The sequence below is a fragment of the Aythya marila genome, assembly GCF_965140915.1.
Source record: "Aythya marila genome assembly, chromosome: 1".
In the NCBI taxonomy this organism is placed as follows: domain Eukaryota; kingdom Metazoa; phylum Chordata; class Aves; order Anseriformes; family Anatidae; genus Aythya; species Aythya marila.
The window spans coordinates 124269134-124288521 of record NC_139042.1 but is presented as its reverse complement, the minus strand read 5'-3'; the positions used below and the strand labels follow the sequence as shown (position 1 = coordinate 124288521).

The window sequence follows — 19388 nt, the reverse complement described above, 5'->3', positions numbered from 1 at the left end:
CTCAAGGCTCCATGTTAGGGCCAGTCCTATTCAATGTCTTTATAAATGATTTGGATATAAGACTAGGAGGTGTTTTGAGCAAATTTGCCGACGACACCAAACTTGGAGGAGCTGTGGACTCAGATGAGGGTGGAAAGGCCTTGCAGAGAGATCTGGACAGATTGGAGAGCTGGGCGATCACCAACCATGTGAAGTTTAACAGAGGCAAGTGCTGGGTCCTGCACCTGGGATGGGGTAACCCTGGCTGCACGTACAGACTGGGTGACAAGACACTGGAGAGCAGCCCTGCAGAGAGGGATCTGGGGGTTGTGGTTGACAGCAAGCTGAATATGAGCCAGCAGTGTGCCCTGGCAGCCAGGAGGGCCAACTGTACCCTGGGGTGCATCAAGCACGGCATCGCTAGTTGGTCGAGGGAGGTGATTGTCCCGCTCTGCTCTGCGCTGGTGCGGCCTCATCCCGAGTACTGTGTGCAGTTTTGGGCACCACAGTCCAAGAAGTACAACATTAAACTGTTGGAGAGTGTCCAGAGGAGGGCAATGAAGATGGTGAAGGGCCTGGAGGAGAAGACGTATGAGGAGTGGCTGAGGGCACTGGGCCTGTTCAGCCTGCAGAAGAGGAGGCTGAGGGGAACCTCATCTCACGAGGGGAGTGGAGAGGCAGGCGACCTATTCTCTGTAAACACCAATGATAGGACCCACAGGAATGGTGTTAAGCTGAGGTAGGCTGGACATCAGGAAGAGGTTCTTCACTGAGAGGGTGGTTGCACACTGGAACAGGCTCCCCAGTGAAGTAGTCACTGCACCAAGCCTGTCTGAATTTAAAAAAGCAATTGGACTGTGCATTTAGTAACATAGTCTAAACTTTTGGGCAGACTTGTGCGGTGCCAGGAGTTGGACTTGATGATCCTTATGGGTTCTTTCCAACTTGGGATATTCTATGATTCTATGAAATGTATAGTTAGAAAACCAAGCTCTGCTCCCCTGTCAACTTACTTCATCCTAATGATCTGTAACTCCGATTTGATGATGGGGAAGCCTTACCTGTGCTGCTATTAACTGTCTTACATCTTAAACCTTCATCTTTCTATATGTTCTAGGCTTTGCTCTGGCCTTTGCTGAGGCTTCCATGCACTGGTCAAAGAAGCAGGTTGCATGCCTGGTAGCTATTATCAGCAGTGAGTGTTTGTTTCAGCTGGGGAGTAACCAAATGATAGCAGGGAAGGCATAAAACACTTCACTTTAGAGTCGGAATAGAACATCAGCTGTTGTTTAATGGACCTAGCTTTCCTTTGAAGTGGTAGGGGGCCCAACTGCTGGGGTTGGAAGCCTTGACTTGAAGAGGAGCATTAATGGGGAAGTATGGAGGGTTTGTTCTGACTGCTAAGCAAATATTTATGACCTTATATGTAGGTAAGCCAGATAGATTTCACAGAATAGGCAACTCAGTTGTGTCTGCCCACATGAGTTCAGTCTAGTGTTTCATCTGGGCTCCCTGCAATGTTTTCTCTTGGAAGATGGAGAACTGCAGAGCCCAGGAGCTCTCATGAGTGGGTCCCTTCACAAAACTTGTCCTGGTCATAAGACAAATAAAAGTTGCGCTTAGAGCCTTCATGCTTGTGATAATTCTCTTTTTTACCCCAGAGTTTTTTCAGAACGTCCTTGTTTTCCAGGCTTCCAATATGAACAGTTCCTTAGCATCCTTTACTTTGTTTCATAGACCTACCAAATAATTATTGCAGTGGCCAAAATGTCTCTTCATGTCCTCACCTGCCCATCTTCTCCAAAAGTCCAGTTGGAGATGCATCTTGTGTTCTATTAATTTGTTTGTAGCTGTGCACCAGCTTTGAATTCTGACATGGGCTCTCCACAGTTCTTCAGCTGTTTGAATGCTATGCTCCCTCTTAGAGGTGTAAGGCCCTTCTCAAGCCTTATGGTCTTTCCTAGCCTTTGTGCTCTTGGTTGTCCTTTCTCCGAACTTCCTTTTGTCCAGACATATGTACTTGTGTTGAAAATTCCCCAGCAACACTTTCCTCCCTAAATGTTGCTGCCTCCCTTGTCCTTTCCCCCAACCTCTCCTGTCACACGTTCTTAGTTCCATGGCTTTTCTTATCACTTCAGCTACTCTACACATTCAAGTTTTTTTTGAGTGTTCTGTACAGTCTCATAACTTTTTCCAGCAGTGTGTGGAGTCTCCTTTCATTCTGTTGTCCCCTGGTTTTGTCTTGCACTCATGTTCTCAAACCCTTCTTGCTGGACAGGCTGAAGCATTGTTCCTCTTCTTCCAATACTACTTTCCATTTCCCTGTACTCGGCCCTGGAGTCTTCTTCTCTGGAGATATCCAAGACCTACTTGTATGTTTTACTGCTCAGCCTACTCTAGGGAACTTGGTTTTAGCAGTGGGGTTGGACTCTGTCTCCAGAGGTCCCTTCCAAACTCTATGGTTTTGTGATTCTGTCCACAAAATGATTTTTTTCCCTTGCACCTTCCTTCCCCTTCAGGTGCTTGTATTCCTTCATCTGTACCTCCCCTGTGATGACAGATGCTCTCAGTCTAAAAAGATAACTTGCTTTTCTTCAGCATCCTATGACCTGAAGTTGTTCCTTGTGTTTTCCATGTTCTTCAAATAACTGTACTGTGCTGCTAACATTTATGACTAATGACTTGACTTTCTCCTGTTGTACAAATTCACTACACTGAATGCTCAGACCTTTTCCCATCACTGACCTATGAATCACTCTGAATGCACACTTTCCTCCCTTTTCTCTAGTATTTCTCATATTCTGTGAAACACTCCCATTTTCTGCACTCACATTCCAGTACTACTTGATTTGCCTCTGGTTTAGCCAAACTCACTGCACATCTGTTGAGCTGGTAATTGGCGTTGTTGCCTGCTTAGAGCAAGTATAGGGATGTTCCTGGGAGGATTACCTGATCTCTCCCCAATGGCAATTTTTGTGTTGATCCTTAGGACAAGGTAGGGCTAATCTAATTACCAACCTGTATAACAACTTCATGTTTGTACAGGCTTTTAGTTCTGGATTTACAGCTACCCAATATGGGGCAATCACTTTCTTTGAGTTCATCAGTCAAAACAGATGTTTTAAATTTTACTGCTTTTATAGAAGAGAGAATATGGTGCAAGCTTCCTCTATGGAATGCATCACTTTCTTCTATAGCAATATTTCTTTAAGAAGTTGAGGAGAATTTAAATACGCTTCCAGTAGTTATGCTTCTGATTAATCTTCCTTTAGTTAACTAAATTATGCATGATGCAGTGGGTTGCATCAATTTTATGGTTATCACAAGGTACTGTGTAATGTGAGGAATCATGCCATAATCTCTGTGTATTCCAGAAAGATCAGGTTCAGTGTATGAATCTCTGTACATTTATGATGTACAGATGGTTTTGTGTTGCATCTGATCTTTCTCTCTCCTTAATTTGGAAGTTGCTTTTTGTGTCCAGTGTCACATTTTTGCTCATCCATATGCCAGGTGACTTGCTAAGGCATCAGTCTGTAATGCTGAATTCACAACCAAGAACCGGGCTGCACGTGCAATATTCTAAGTCCTTGTTACCTTTTTCTAGTTTTAGATTGTTTTACTTGTCACCAAAATGCTGTTTTTGTCACTAGATCTAGCTTTTAACTTTGCCTCTTAGGCAGTGAGTGAGCTTTTACAGAACACGACTCCCTTCATTAAAGTAACTTTGGAATTTCATTCTTTCATCACTCTTTTATTTTGTTTACATCCTTCCGTGAGCATGGAGTGGATTTTTTTTTCACATTTGCAGAAATCATTTTTTAAATTATTTGTTGAACAGAGTATAGCATTCATGTCTGTGAGGAAGAAAATCACTGCTGGGATGTGGGAAGTTCGTTTAGGTAATCAAGGCAACAGCAGTATAACAGGCATTTAAAACATTTTTAACATTATCAAAAGGGAAAGTTAGGCAACAGTTTACATACCGTAGTAAAACTCTCTAGGTTCCCAAGGGTGGTGCATCTACCTTAACTTTTAAAATACCTGAAGTTTTTCTTTTGGTACAATGAACTAGTTTCTAAATTCAAGAGTGTGTTTGCAGTATGATTGAGCACATGGGTCTTTGTCTAAACTATCTGCTTTAATTCTGCTAGCTGTGTTTGTGTCCAGTTGAGTGGATAATCCTGTTTAAGGACATTACCCTTGCTCTCTTGACACCACATAAAGTGCTGTGTAAACATCATTGCAGCACAAGTTTTTTCTTAAAAAAATAAAAGAAGAAAAGATAAACTTACTGCAAGAAATAAGATGTATGCTGTTATCCTAAGATGCCCAAATAGTTCTTTAGAAGAGGACTGTCTCCAGTTTAGAGGTAACCTTTGCCCTGGTCTTGATTATCTATTTGGTCCCTATAAGCATCTTAGATTAAAGCCTGCAACACTTCTCCTGTGATTCATAATCCTCAGCAGAGGATGAGGGCCTCCTTTGGGCCAAGCAAATATAAAGATCAATTCAATCTGAACCCTCTGGCATATGATCAAATGGCTGGATGTACGTGTATATGGTGTATCACAAGGAAGGAGACTACTATACAGCTGAGAACTAACAGTGCTATTTGGGCTGTTTAAAAAGGGAGAGCTTATTCTGCTCTCCCTTTTTGTCCTGACCTGGGAGCAGCTAAAACCATCAACCACCTCTCTTGAGTGTTGATCATATGGATTGAGATTGTGGCTGTCAGCTCTCTCAGGCCTGTACAAGCAGCTCCTCCTCTGGGAGAAGAGAGGGCAGCATGGTCTTAGGATCAGAACTGGCCATTAAAAATCAGGAAACTGCAACCAGTTTTCAACCTTAGGGAAAGCTTAAGGAGGCTCAGCCTGTTGAAAGTGTTGTAGCTGTGCTGAGACTCCATTTCTGTACCTTGCCATACTCCAGAGAAGGCCAGTCACATGTGCTAAACCTCTTTTAATGAACAGCAGATGAGAGCTGTGGCAGCATCCTTGTTGCAGGGAAAAGAAAGCATGCATGCACGTGTAGGTGTGCACATGGAAGGACTGTAAGTAAACCAAATTAACATCTTCCCCATACAAACACTAGATTGACTGTCATCCCTGGTGATCCCCAGAGCAATAGTCATTTATGTGACTGAAGAATTATCGTACAATAGGGAAAGCAATTAACATAGGCCAACCACAGTGCAGTCCTCTGCTCTGATCCAGGCAGGGCATCCCAAAGAGAAAGGTCCCACAGAGAGACTGCAGCCTCTGGTCTGATTGCCACCTATCTGAACTGTGGCATAAACCACTACCTTACCACTACCTTACTCATGTCCCGCCTCGCCATCCCTGCTGGGACCGTGTGGTTCCAGGCTGTTGTAAGAAGGCAGCGTGGTCACTACAGCCTCGACGGTGAAGCGATGCGGAGCACTGAGTCCTGATGCCTCGTCTTGGAAGGCAGTGTTGTCGTGGCTGTTTGGAGGGGGTTCTGGGGGCGAGTGCCGCTGCCGGGAGCGGAACCAGCGGAAGGACAGGATAAAGGTGATGGCAATGAAATCCAGAATCAGCTCTGCAAGCTCCATCACGGACAGGACAGAGGATCCAAACCACAGACTCCACTGATTCCCCAGCTGGGACAACAGAGTTACTACCTGCAAGAGACAGAAAGGGCAGTGAGGAGATTGCTTGTTGGAGCTTTTTGCATCCCTGCTTGCTCCCACTGGTAGTATCCTGATGCCACTTGTTGGGGTTCTTCCCATCTTGCCACATGAGGAGATTTTTGAGCCAGCAGTGCTGCTGGAATGGATGCCTGCCCCTACAGAGGGACACCGTGGTGCAGTGGGTGAATGTGATAGTAAATAAAATATGTACCGTGTAGGCTGGTGACTCCCCGTTGGTCTTGTAGTTCCATTCCTCAAAAAATATATTCACTTTGGCAACTCCATTCCTGTTAAGGAAAGATGGGGGTGAACAACCCTAAATCTGCAGTCCTTACATTTCTTCTTTAAGCTTATTTTCTCTGTCGCTTTCCAGCCCTTGTCCTCATGCATGTACCACCCAGAAGCTTTTCTCCATCTCCGCTCTCCTTCTGCATGAAAAACAATCTTTGATACTTATACTGCACTTCTGAAACTGCACTGCAAACTAGCATTTGTGTTGTCCTAAGTCCTTCCCAGTCTTCCACTAGCCCTTATTGTGACATGTGTAAGCCACATGGCAGCAGCCTGAGGCTTACTATTTTCATACTAGATCATGTTCAGACTCTTCACTTGGATTCCCAGTCTTTGGCAAATTCTCAGTTTATCTCCACTGATATAAATCCACTGGCCTTGTCCACAGGTCCATGCAATATCTCTTCCTATCAGCCATTAAATCTAAACTATGACCTCCCTACCCACCCCCCATCTACTAGGGCTACTTCTGCTTTTGATAAAAGCTCTGTTAAGGTTAAGGGTCTCTCACCTCTTGGATGTGATATTGTATTTGTTCTGTTGTGAAAGCATGTAAAAAACCCAATCCTGAAACGAAAGTGCAATAAATTGTGTTATACGACCCCAGTCACCTCTTGTAGGTTTAGAACCAGTTGAGGAAGGACTAAACTGGAGGTCAGAGCAGTGCTGCAGAGCCAGGAAACCATCTCCTTACCTCTGAGACAGCAGAAGGCCAGCGAGAGTATCCAGCTGAGAGCTGGTATTCTGTCATTCTGTAAAACAAGACACTCTGTTAGCTGTTGAAGCTGTGAGAGCCACAAGGCAAGGTCTCTCAATGCCTATTCACACCTGGAAGCTCCCTGCCATATTGAAATTCTGCCCACTTCCCACAGAGCTTCTGCACAGTCCTCAGGAGCTCACCCCAGAGCTGACACTGATGCTCCTCAGCCATTTTGGCTTCCCGTTGGGAGAAATATCATTCAGGTTTGCACTTCAGCTATTGACTCAATCTTTTGCCCTCATCATTGAATGCTTTCCAACACCCCTGGGAGTACAGAGTTGCCAGTCTGACTGACAAACTTACTTGCAAGGCTTCCGACACTTGTGGAAGCAGCCCAGCACATCTGCTTTGAATTCAGCCAGGAGTTTGTAATAGCAGTAGCCTGGGCAGCAGAGAAAGTAAATCCAGATAAGTTCACAAAACATATTTAAAAAAAAAAAAAAAAAAGTATTGTGCAACAGCAAGGGGAATCCAAAGAAAGCTTCCCTCCACAGCCTCAGAGGGACCAACCATCCAAGAGAAGAGTGTCTTTTGGATGTCCCACACCAGAAAGTCGGGAAGCTCATTGCATACAATGAAGAGAGTTACTGGGGCATGAGGTGAAGCAAACGGGTTCAGGTGTGTGTGAGGTTTACTATATAATTCCTCCTGTCCCTTGAGTACTTACCCCAGGCTACGTGCTTAGTGTAGTCACAGTATTCTGCTCCAGCAGGTAAGGGATAGAAATAATATGCACAGCTACAGCGGTTTACCATGTTGAGCTGAAAGCAGGAACGAATGCAGACCTGGAAGGCAGGTGATGTGGAAAAAGTTGAACAAGGAAACCAAAGCCACTGTAGCCTGGATCACATCATCCTATTAACAGTGCCCATGGACAAGTGTGCCTGTTACAGGACTGAAGCATCCCGGGAATACGGGGAAACGAGATGGCGTGGAAGCAGTGATCAAGCATTACCTGCTCAGTGTAGCGGGATGAGTACAGGTTTTGCACTGGCACATCACTGCCATCCTCTGTGCAATCACTGTAACTGCCCCCCAGACGCACAGTCATCTCCTAGAACATCAAATAGTCATTTCACAAAACTACTTTGCTGTTCTCCTTCTACACTTCCATGCTTGTTCATCAGAACCCGCCTCCTTATGCTTAGTTCTGGATGCTGACACCTCCTGCTTTCCTCCATTTCATTGTCCTCCCATAAAATGCAACCAAATGCTCTCATCTAGTCCAGTAAACTGCTGTTCTTCCCCTCCCTTCACCCCACGTGATTAATCCTCTCCCTTAAACACATAGAGTCCCTGACAAACCATCTCCATCTATCCAAGTTAAACCTCCCACACCGAAGCCCATACCCTCACATCCACAGCTCTCACCCCTGCTGCTGCCTCCTCACCTTTCTCATGCTGATGGAGGTCTCAATGCCCGGACGCACGTTGAAGCCCCCATCATCCATGAAGGCTGGCTCATTCTGATCGTGGACCATGACCCTGGCTCCTGTCACCGTGGACAGCAGAGGGATGAAATCGTTCTGCTCAGTGCGCACCACCAGAGAGAGACCTGAGGACACGTCGAAGAACATGGGAGGTCATCACGTGGGAGAGGAGAGAGAGCACGAATATTAAATCCATGTCAGTAAGAGGTAAAGGAAGAGAAACATCACCCTGGACTGAACCTAAGCTGGGCAGAAATGGGAGGGTGGCTGGAAAGAGGCCAGAGACAAGGCTGGAGGATCCAGGAGAGGCCAGAGGAAACTGGATTTCTTAATTGTGGCTTAGAAAAGGCAAACCTGGGAACAGAGAGAGAGATTTAGAGTTGGACAGAAGAAAAAGATTGAGGATTGGCCCTAGAGTGGCTTAATGGAGGCTAGAAACACATACAGGTCAGCTGCTGGAAGTGGTAAGTGGGGAAGGAGGAGATCAAGGCTAAGCTCTTAGATCTCAATAAAGAAATTCAGTAAGGGCCAGTGCAAGTCCAGAGAGAGCAATGAATGTAAGGATCAGGCACTAAAGGGGGAAAGAGACTCCAGTGGGGCAGCAGTGAAGGGCATCCATGTACAAGACACAGCCAGGTCATACAGGTCAAAACAGAACTTGGATGAGACAGAGCAAGGCTGCGATATGCCACCACCAAGGTAAGCAAAGCTGGTTGTCCATATCTCCTCCAGCCTGCCAGACAACTCCCCATGGGGAAAACAGCCAAATTGTGCCACCAAAAAGTGCCTCTCACCGTTATTGATCCCAGGCAGAGAGGACGTCCACAGGCTGCTGCTGTTGTCGTTGAAGGTATAGCAGTTCCCATACAAGGGATGGTGGAAGTGGGTATAATTCCTGTGATGGGAACAGAAATACTCACGGGTTGAGATAGGCTGTGAGACCTGAAAGGAACAATTCTCTTTTTCACCTGCACAAAGAGGGGCTTACAGCAGACAGGCAGTGTTTGTTATGTAAACTAACCTGAACAGGAAAAAACAATCAAAATATGTTGTAGAAAATGTCCTCGAGCTGGACAGGCTTTTACAATGGGTTTTTTATATCATGAGCAGTCATTAGCCCAGATGGATTTTAGCAGTACTAGCAATTACTATATTCTTAATACTGACAAAGCTCTTAGCTCTCTGGACCCCTTTTCTTCCCTTGCTGATGGGTTTCATTTCACTGCCTCTTTGGGGCTTCTGAACCATAATGGTGGCAGGAGAGAAGTGTGATATTGTTTTTACTGTCTTTGAGTAAAAACTTTCTCTTCTCCTCCTCCTGCATGTGGGCTGAAACAAACCACTCCACCACTGCACATCACCCTCAGCACGGATACCAGACTCCTAGATTGTACATCTGGGGTTTGTGCCAGTATAGTTTGTGTGAAATCCAGGAGAAAAAGAAGAGAAACCATCCTCTGAAGTCCATAGCTTCAGGTAACAGTGACTGTGACTCTGGTGAGCACAACCCACAAGAAAGACTCAAGAGTCTTAGCACTTGAGGCAACGGGACCTGGACAAAGACAATCCCACCTTGGGAAAGAAGTTCTCTATCTGGGTTTCTTGAATTCCTTGGACCCAGGCACAAAATCCGGGTGTCCTTAGGAATACACAGTGGGATGTTTCCACCACTTACGCCTTGTCACAGGTTGCTTCATTGAAGCGGCAGGCATAAATGAAATTCTCGAAGTCAGACTCATCCAGGGCTTTCGCATCAGGCACCTGTGCCAGGATATTGATGTAGTGAAAGCTGTACCATTCCCGCACTGCATCCACCCCTGAGGAGTACACCTGATGGAAACAGTCCTTGTTGTTTTCACTGCACTGTAAAAAGAGAAGGAAAAAAAAAAAAAAACAACAAAAAAACCAAACATCCGTGTCAGGGAAGTCTTGACCATGAGAAAGCAGCTGTGCTCCCTCAGCACAGCTGGGAAATGGAGCAGAAGAGCTCTGTAGGGCTGCTGTGCTCAATAAAAAGGCAACCGATAGCATGGGGAAAAGCAATCCCAGGGCAGCTCCTCGGTGGAATTTAAACACCAGGTCAATGGGCACGGCTGAGTGAGAGACAGCAAGTTGTAGTGAGTTATGAATCTACTGCACTTAAAACCTATGTGTTATAAAACCAGAACCTTTAAATTCTAGCATGGGGAGTCCTTCCTTCAGGGTGTGTCCAGAGAAACAGGTGATCCCCTGAGAGCTCCAGACAACTGGCAAGCAATTAGCTTCAGTCCTTCGGTGCCTTTTAAAATGCAAACACAGATACCCTAGGGTGAAGGAGATGCTGCCCAGGAGCAAATACGACCTGACCACATTTTGCATGGCCCACAGCCATGCAATACTGTCCCCTTGACTACTATTGAGCCACACTGTGGTTGATGTTAATAAATGGCTCTAAAAGACTGATGTAGCCTTCAGGAAGGACAAGGTTTCCTTGCCTTACCTAGGAAAAGATGGGCAAGTCTCCTGTGGCCCACATGACCAGGGACAGGACTTGGGGAGCAGCAATATGTTTAGCAAAGGTTTCAGCTCTACCTTTATCTGTCATTAACAAAAGCCAGTAACAAAAGCCCATCTATATGGGGAAGGGCATGACCAAGCATCTAACAAGACAGAAGTGCCTAGACAGAGACTGGCGTGGGCAGGACAGAAGATATCTTGGGATCTCACCAGAATAAAGCCAATTTTCCAGTCATTCTTGTCCACTGAGGGGCTGTTCTCTGGGAAGCTGACCAAGTTATCACGCTTCTGCCGTCTCAGCGGGTGGCGCTGGACGTGATGGAGCAGGCTCCTTGAGGTGCGCTTCCGTGTGGACGCCGTTGACCAGTCACTCCGTGCCAGAGACATGTTGTAGTCATAAAGGTCCAGCAGCGTTTGGTGGGTGATTTGGTCCAGCTCATCCAGCTTCTTCCGGATGGCACTGTACCTATACAGGGGGAGAGAGGAACCTGCAGGTTTAGGGCTGGACACACACAAACAGCTCTGAGTATGACGTGTGGCAAGCAAAAGTTTGCTGGGGTGATTAGGGTCACTCCTGCTGACAGCTGAAAATTCATCACCTTTGCTGGAGGCCACCATTCCTTCTAGGAGATAAGGAAATGCATCTGCTTCTGCCCTGTGGCAGTTTACAGTGCAGCCACTAACACACAGCACTAAGTAGAGCACCTTAAACTAACACAATTTACCGTGAATGCCCTGCAGCAGCAGAGACCTAGAGAAGTGTCCCTTCCACCTGCACTCCTACTGAGGGGGACACTCGAGGACCAGGAGGAGAATAAGAGTACATGCTTTTATCCTACACCCACAAAAGTAGAGGCAGTTGACAGCCCTGGTGGACTATTTCCTACCTGTATGGATTGAGGGTGCAAAGCGTCACAGCAGGGAAAGTCAGCCTGTCGGAGTTAAGGTTGAGGTTGAGGTTGACAGGGTAGCTGAAGTACTCCCTGTAGAGGATCCCAAACTGCCAGTACAGCAAGCCGAAGGTGAGAAAGAAGAGAACGGACCAGAAGGCTGTCTTCATCTTATTCTTTTTGGAGCACACCAGGCGGATAGCTCCGTGGATGGTCGTGTTGCTGCAGAAGAACTGGAAGAGCTCCTGGTAGGAGCCGTAGAACTCGATGAGACCCTCCCGCTCATCTTCTTTGTGCTGCTGCTCCGCTTCCTGCTTGCACTGCCTCGTCTTCTCCCCTTCTGGCATCTTCCCTGTCTTCACAGACCCACCCTGCAGCACAAAGTAAGCCCGAGCTGGTGGTACCCCTGCAAGACAACACCGGCAAGCCACGCTCTGTGCCAAACCCAGCTCCGCATCCCCACCTACCCCGACCCTCGCTGCTTTCCCCCCCTCCACCCCGACCCTACCAGTGCTGCGGGTCCCCAGCCCCGCACCCCGCAGACGGTCCCCCTGTCCCCTCCCGCAGCCCCCCGGCACCTGCGGCGCCGTGCCCATGGCGGGGCCGTCCCGCACCGACGGCGGGGGCCGGGGCCGGGTTTGGGACCGGGGCCGGGGCCGGGGCCGGGGCCGGGGCCGGGTCTCTCTCCCCCAGCGCTGCCGCCCGGCGCTGCCGGCTCGCCCGCAGCCTCCCCGGCTGGGCTGGGACTGGTTCCTTTCCAGTTGGAGCCGGCACCCCGCCCGGCTCCTGCCCTGCCAGCCTCTCCCCGCCCACCCCTCCTTCCCCTTCCCCCCCCTGCGCCGCTCCCGGGGAAGAAAAGCCTCTTTAAACTCTCAAGTGTCCGCGGCCGGCCCGAGGGGGTCACCTTGGCGGCGCCGTCGGGGGGCGAGGCGATGTCGCCGGGACCCCGCTGTGCCCTCAGGACCCCCCCTGCGCCCCCATTTCGGAGCCAGCAGCCCTGCCCCGGCCAGGTAGGGCGCAGGGAACGGCGTGTCCCCCCTCCCAGCTCCCCCCTCCCGCCGCCGTCGGGGACACGGCGTCCCGGCGAGGGGAGGTGATGCAGAAAGCGAGCTGGCAGCGCTCGTCCCGAGGGCGTGGGGACGGCAGGAGGCAGGAGGCAGGGCCCCCGTGCAGAGGGGGGGCGGCAGGACCGTGTCTGGGGAGAGGGGAGAGGGGAGAGAGGAGCGAGGGCCCGGCCCGTCGGGGCTCCGCGGTGGTCCTCGAGGGGGGCCCCGCCGCACCGCCGGGCTCCGCCGTCGCATCAGCGCCCCGGGGCTCGTGCGAGGCTCTAAGCGCCGGATTTCGCAAAGCAAAGGTGGATAGAGAGTTTGGGGTGAATTTTGCTCGAGGGCTGGGGCGGAGAAGGCTCGCAGGGGGCTAGGCGATACGCTTGAGGTAGCATCGCCTTTGCCGGTTCATTAACTGAAGAAATCTCCCGTATCCAGATCTAGCTGGCCCAGCCACTGCTGGCAACGTGTTTCACTGAGCTGTGCTTGGGAAACCGAGGCCTCTCGTTGTTACCTAACACCTTTGCAGCGTTTCCTCAGACCATGGAAATGACCACCTGTAACCAAATGTGCTTGGGAATCCCTCATGACTCACTGCCTTTGTAGCAGCGGAACCACTTTCCCAATAATTTCTCCAAATTACATTCTCCCAGTTTAGCACAGTTTTTAAGTTTTCACTTCTTTCTTTCCTTTCTTCAGATCAGTCCTTGCTCCAATTCATCTCTCACAGTCCCCGAATCTTGATCCTCATTGGAATGAGCAGCACTTTGGTTAGTGACACAGCCACTTAGACCTCTCCACGCTGCAAAATACCAGGCTTGAAAACGGCACGGAGTACACTTCTGAGCCTGGCATAAGTGACAGCATGCCAGGAGCAACCTCGTGACAGCTTCTTCTTACAAAACTATAGCCACTGCTAAGAGCTTTCCCTTACCTACGTCAGGTGTCAAAAAACAAAAACGTATTTTATTTTTTTTCTGCCACTGTAAACTTTGTTATACCAAGCAATTTGTTTTAAACTCTTATCATTAGGAAAATGAGTTGCAAAGAGTGGGAGGGATGGGGGGAAGGGAATGAATATTGTTCTTAAATGCCTATTACAAAGCAGCTTCCTCAGAGCGTTAGAAATACCTTTCTGGATCAGACTGACGGTCTGTTCTTTTCTATATCCCACCTCTAGCAGTGCCAATAGGTGATGACATTTAGGAGAAGGATGTGAGCTCTTCTCTCTTGTGCCATTTGTGTGCTTTATGCACTCAGATACACAGGGATAGTCCCCAGAGGTGCACATCAGCATTTTGATTCAGCTTTGTACACTCCCTTAAAATATGTGAACAAATACAGACATGTAACAATTACAGAACATCAGCAGTTAAATCACCAGTGTAACCTCAGGTGCTATAATCCAGTAGCCTCATAGAGTGTTTATAACTTGTTTGGTTTGCGTTATCATAATTTCCTGAAATTACGCTCATTTACACTAACGGACCATCCTCTAAAACTGCATCAGTCTTTTTTGGAATTGTGCCATAAATACAAAACAAACAAACAAACAAAAATGTAAAAAATGCCTCTGAAATGCCCATTTTATGCTAATTTAAGTTAGTGGCACTCACAAAACAACCATAGCCCAGTTTGGCAGAGCTGATAATTGGGCATTCTATGATTTCTGCTGTAGTTAAAAGCATTTTAAACTATATTCAGCTGATCATTGCAGTTGAGTTCAGAAACACAGGACAGGAAGTCCAGAAACTTTTTGCTGGCTGTGAAGCAAAGGTAAGTGGCATTTAAAAAATTTCTTTTGGCTTGAAGAAAAATTAAAAATTCAAACATCTCGACTGATTTGGTGTCTCAAATGACAGCCTAAAGCAGTTTTATCTGTCATAGCATACAATCTCTATCATCAGGTTTCTTGGGAGAACTTTTGTCCTTTGCCAGTTTGGACAAAAATAACAACTAATTAGAGCATGGGTGTATGTGTTGTATGTTTTATATGTATATATGTATAAATTACATACATCATGTATCTGTGTTTCTCAATATACACATACACATCTAGATATACTTATTTTTCAGGAGTCTTTTTCACATATTTTATTTTTTTTTTCTTCTAAAGAATTAAAAAACAACATTTGTTGGCTCTTCCATAATTTCCAGTCGCTCTTAGCCATGATTCAAGCAATTCCTCTTCCCCTATCTCATGCTGGTGAGAAGCTCTGGTTGCCAGATGCTACCCGCTGCTGTGGCACACCTCAGAGGACTGCAGGAGGATTCAGGCTCAGCAATTACAGGATGAATGGTCCAAGTTTTCCTCTAGGATGAATGATCTTCCATCAAGCATTACAAATTCTTTCTGGAAATTTTAATTCATCACGTATACTTTACCAAAGTACTGAATCCAAGGAGCTTTATAATGAGAAGATCCTTTCCCTTCAGGTGTTTTACTCTAGGTACTTCTCCGCTGAAATGGGAAGCACGCTGTTGTTGTGGACAGTGCTTCTGAATATCACATCTTCACAAGCTGAATACATGATTGCTTTTTATAGCTACTGAGAAACCTTTGAGTAAACATGAATCATTTTTTATGGCATCAAATCTGAAATGTTTCCTTATCAGGTGTGTCCCCTAGCTGCCCAGGTAAGAATGTGATAATGATCTGAAATGCACACAATATTTTAAAATAAGACAAACTTTCTGTTATGCAATGCACTGCTACTGTGGTGGGAGAAAAAGAAAGGCTGTCTCTGCAGTTCTTGGTCTACATCCACTTTGATCTGGATTGCATCCGTAACAAATTATACACATTTTTGAACTACTTGAAAGACCTTTGATCATTTTAGTTCTTTTCTGTAAGTATATATACAACAATGTCACACAATGCTTTTCCTTCCATTGCATGGTAGAGGCGAGCAATTATTTCTAGATTATTTCTGCATTATCTACAGCTGATTATGTATTTCTGTATTAAAGCTAGTAACCCGAAATGTCAAGGAGTAGCAGCACAGATGATGCTATAAGTTTAACTGAAGCATCTGACCAAAGAAACACCAGCCTAGTAGCTGGTAAAGATGGTTAGATGTGAGGCTACACTTCGTACTGCTGTTGCTTTTCAGGAAGGAATTATTTACCCAGGATCCATGGACTCACTTGAAGCAGAAGAGAATCATTATTAAACAGCCAGCAGGGATTTGCCAACCAGTCTAGTGGGCTGTTGAGTGCCTTCTTCCTGGCTACTAATTCAACTTTGCTAGCTGGCAGTGGTATCTGTTCCAAAAAAACGCTAGTACCAAAGGCAGCAGGAGCATGTCCATGTACTCGCTCCCACACATTTGTGTCCTGAGGAGGCTCCTTTTCAGTGTGTTTATTCATTTCTACTTTCTAGGAACAGAGTGGTTACAGAGAGCAATTCTGTTGATGCAAAAGGTAGACTGGTGGGAAAAACTGAAGCAGTGAGCATTATGCCCTTCTCTCAGAATGAGAGGTTGGAGATTATAGAGTAGAGACCATGGAATTAATATTGTAGGTCTGAGAAAATCTTTCTGGAAACTCTGTGGAAGGATGTGCATCTCTCTTCCTAGGAGGATGAAGTTAGCATGAGTGAACCCCAGAAGACCTGTGTGGATCCTCTTTCTTTGCTGAAGAGGCCTGGAGGAGAGATTATATAGGTGCTCGTACCCTGCGTTATCTGACAAATCTGAATTAGCTGCTGAAATACTTAGCTCTCTCCCATCTGTGGTCTGTGTTGCAGGATGAGGGATATTGCCTCCTGCCAGCACTGCATCCATTTGGGTGCTGAAGCAGCTGAATCACCAGACCCTATGGTATGTACCTTAGCCACACCGCTTTGTACAAGTCCAAATCAGCTGCTGCCTTTAATGCTGGTGACCTGAAAATGACTGGGAAATGAAAATAGGACTTCAAGCTCTGCCTCTGCCACATATTTCCGAAACCCAGGGTTTTGTTTAGGCTGACTCAGCCAGACTGACAGCTCCTCAGATATGGACCTCAGTGTCAACCAATTGCAATAGGATCAAACGTGGAAAGGGCTGTATGAAAACTGTCTCCCACTGGCATAGCTAAGACTAACACCTGTCTGTGAGATCAAATCCAGTGAGTTCCCAGTCTGCTGTGTCCTGAGGGGCTGTCAATGAATGGGGAGATCAGGATGGAGATTTCCTGAGGTTTTTGCCCCATCGTTCTCCTGCTCAGCTGAGATCTTTGATTTCCTCATTCCAAACAGAACAATATAACCATTATAACAACCAGCTGACTCCCTGGGCCTGCATCCCCACCCCTTTCATGATCTCTTCTGCCTGTTCCTGGAAACCTGAAGCAGACGCAGCCACCTCAGACCAGTTTTTCTTGACACCAGCTGTTCCTCAGCCAGCAAGGATCATGCTGTTGTGCCTAGTCACCATCTGAGCACAGCACAGCACCCGGCACAGTACAGCAGAGTTTTGCTTGCTAGACACAGATGCTATCTGCTGCCCACCTGCAGCTTTGCTTGAGCTGATGTTAAGGCAACCTAGTTTATGTTTACCTCCAGTTTTGATGCTGCACCACGTAATTCTCCAGGTGTCCTCCTCAGTCACTTTTACTGCAGGGACTACATGTTGCTTCTGGTTCTGGTGATCGTCTCCTCCTTTAGAATATAAGCAGCTATGCCCCTCAAAAAGGGAATCCACAGGAAATTAAGTCTTTAATTAAAGAAGCACATCTATAAATCTTTTGTTTCTTTTACTGGTAAGGCCAAATCTCATAGCCAAATGGCTTGAGGAAACACATCCCATCACACCCTTCACAAAAGGATGGGCAGAAGACATCACCCCCCTTTCCCAAATCCTTTTTAATAGTTCAGATGGGGTCTGAACTTGCTCATTCCTCTGCTTGGGAAGTTTTCTGTCTTCCCAGTCAATATGAACCAACCCTCAAAAGATCAGGCAGAACAGGCAGTCTAAAAAAGAAGCGAAGCTCTGTAAGGGTTGATGAGGCAAAGAGCTTAACTCACAGACTCTAGGGCCTTTTGCCCTCCAAATGCCCGGTAAAGGGTCTCAAAGCATTTGCAGCCCACCTTCTGATACGGTGCTGTGCATATTTATTGGCAATTGATCTTCCATGCTAAGAACTTAGTAGGGTATTGATGGTATTTCATGGGAGGGTGGGTCTATGAGAACCATTTGTATATATATAAATGTATAAAACAAGAATTACAAAACAGCAAATCATAAAGAAATCAATACTAAGCAAACATATGACTTAAGAAGTGTTTGAAAAAGAGGAAAAGAAAATGCTGAAAAACAGAGTTGATCATGAGGATAGAAAAGGGAGCTGAATGGAAATGTAACAAACGAACTCAGAAGAAAAAGAAAGCCATGCCCTCCTGCCCCCACAGATTGCGCCTGGTAGTGGTGGGAAGGCCTGCAGAGCCTAGTGATACTGCAATATATGCTAGCAAGTTATATAACTTCCAGAAGATGACTCATGCCAGACAATTTGGAGCACAGAAGGCAAGACTGAAGTTATTCCACAAATCCTTAAAACAATGAAGTATTGCCTTTCATGTTTTTTGCAGTCATTTTCCTTTCACTTGCTGCTCCTTATTGTTGGCCCATCCTACCTGGACCTCTCCTCAGCTGTCCATCAGCATTGTCCAGTACTGCCCTGCGTTTCTGGCAATCATTTCTTTGAAAGTTGATGTTTGAAAAGGTGGAGTTGGGGATCTGCAGAAGTGTTTTGCCTGGAACATAAGTTAGGGTGTGGTTGTAAAAGAGCTGGATAAGCTTTGGGATAAGACAAGACCAACCCCTTCCCTTCCCTTCCCTTCCCTTCCCTTCCCTTCCCTTCCCTTCCCTTCCCTTCCCTTCCCTTCCCTTCCCTTCCCTTCCCTTCCCTTCCCTTCCCTTCCCTTCCCTTCCCTTCCCTTCCCTTCCCTTCCCTTCCCTTCCCTTCCCTTCCCTTCCCTTCCCTTCCCTTCCCTTCCCTTCCCTCTCCTCCTCTCTTTGGATGCAATGTTACATGAGATCAGGAGGTTCATAACCTGTTCTACCTTACCATGCTTCTGTTAGTGAACTCCAGATGAAGGATAGACCAGAGAAAATGATCAATGCAGAAGACTACTCTTACTGAGAAAAGCAAAAACACAGCCCTAATGAATACATTTCTTTGACCAGCATTTCATGCTCTTCGCAGAGAAAGGGCCGTTTCACAGGAGCATTTTTCCTAAAGGCCAGTTCTGGGGAGGGGAAGCCGCCACTGTATAGCTGTGAGATGACCGTCTCTACTAAAAGAGCTGTCCAGCTGTTGAAAATAACTATGAGGACTGTAATGCTATGTTCCTGGAATAGAGCTTGCTGCTTCAAGCCTCTGATCTGGAAGACGAGTACAGTAGGAGGGCATGAATGCTTGCCCTGATATTTTGTCCCACCTGCAGCTTGTTGGGGGAAATGTGGAGAAGTTTGGTGTTTCTGTGGTCAATGTAGAAATCTGTTTCCTGTTGCACACTAGGCTTGAATGAGTACTGTCCATCATTGACTGGTGGACTATGGGAGACAGGTAGTAGCTCTGAATCATTCCCATATATTAGGCCCTTTGTTATGAGTCCACGAGAGCTGCAGGGTGACTGGTGGAATTTGAAGATTCTCATCCTCAGCATCTGGTTCCGAGTTGGAAATAAGCTTTATGAAGGACGGCTCTCTCAGCTGTAACACTTCATGCACAGAAAGAAGGATTCTTCCTAGCCTGATCTGTGATGGCCTTGGTGGTTACAAGTAAGGATGAGCACTGCCCAGGGAGGGTGGACTCCTGATATTTCCAGAGATGTCGTTCTCAAATGTTTCAAGAGTG

The 19388-nt window shown here is 46.7% G+C and overlaps 1 protein-coding gene and 1 long non-coding RNA gene across 6 annotated transcripts; one reads left to right on the top strand and one right to left on the bottom strand.

The window, feature by feature from the left end:
• Positions 1-3718: 3718 nt before the first annotated feature.
• Positions 3719-12499, bottom strand: SCNN1A (sodium channel epithelial 1 subunit alpha). Of its 5 annotated transcripts, none has more exons than XM_082782416.1 (13): positions 12404-12499; positions 11497-11870; positions 10820-11075; positions 9789-9976; positions 8908-9008; positions 8075-8238; positions 7639-7737; positions 7351-7468; positions 6987-7065; positions 6618-6675; positions 6435-6490; positions 5844-5919; positions 3719-5623 (listed from the first exon to the last, which is right to left on the bottom strand). In XM_082782416.1, exons 2-13 carry the CDS (start codon positions 11844-11846, stop codon positions 5297-5299), a joined length of 1872 nt encoding a protein of 623 aa, XP_082638542.1. In that variant the 5' UTR covers positions 11847-11870; positions 12404-12499; the 3' UTR covers positions 3719-5296. The 5 variants fall into 5 exon arrangements, with proteins under 5 accessions (XP_082638542.1, XP_082638543.1, XP_082638544.1 ...); XM_082782417.1 differs by lacking the exon at positions 12404-12499 and adding an exon at positions 12008-12236; XM_082782418.1 differs by lacking the exon at positions 12404-12499 and adding an exon at positions 12078-12236 and having other exon boundaries at positions 11497-11905.
• Positions 12389-15568, top strand: LOC309889586. The gene is made up of 3 exons (XR_014319259.1): positions 12389-12509; positions 13245-13315; positions 14662-15568. It is a non-coding gene; the product is annotated as an uncharacterized lncRNA (long non-coding RNA).
• Positions 15569-19388: the final 3820 nt, after the last annotated feature.

What these genes read in the sequence shown, in the direction of transcription:
- SCNN1A (XM_082782414.1), bottom strand. Translation starts at nt 12,095, where the DNA reads ATGGGCACGGCGCCGCAGGTGCCGGGGGGCTGCGGGAGGGGACAGGGG. An exon ending in TGCACCCTCAATCCATACAG is followed by an intron (nt 11,076 to 11,496) that starts GTAGGAAATAGT and finishes CCCCCTGTATAG; the next exon opens with GTACAGTGCCATCCGGAAGA. An exon ending in GGCCTTCTGCTGTCTCAGAG is followed by an intron (nt 6,491 to 6,617) that starts GTAAGGAGATGG and finishes CTTTCGTTTCAG; the next exon opens with GATTGGGTTTTTTACATGCT.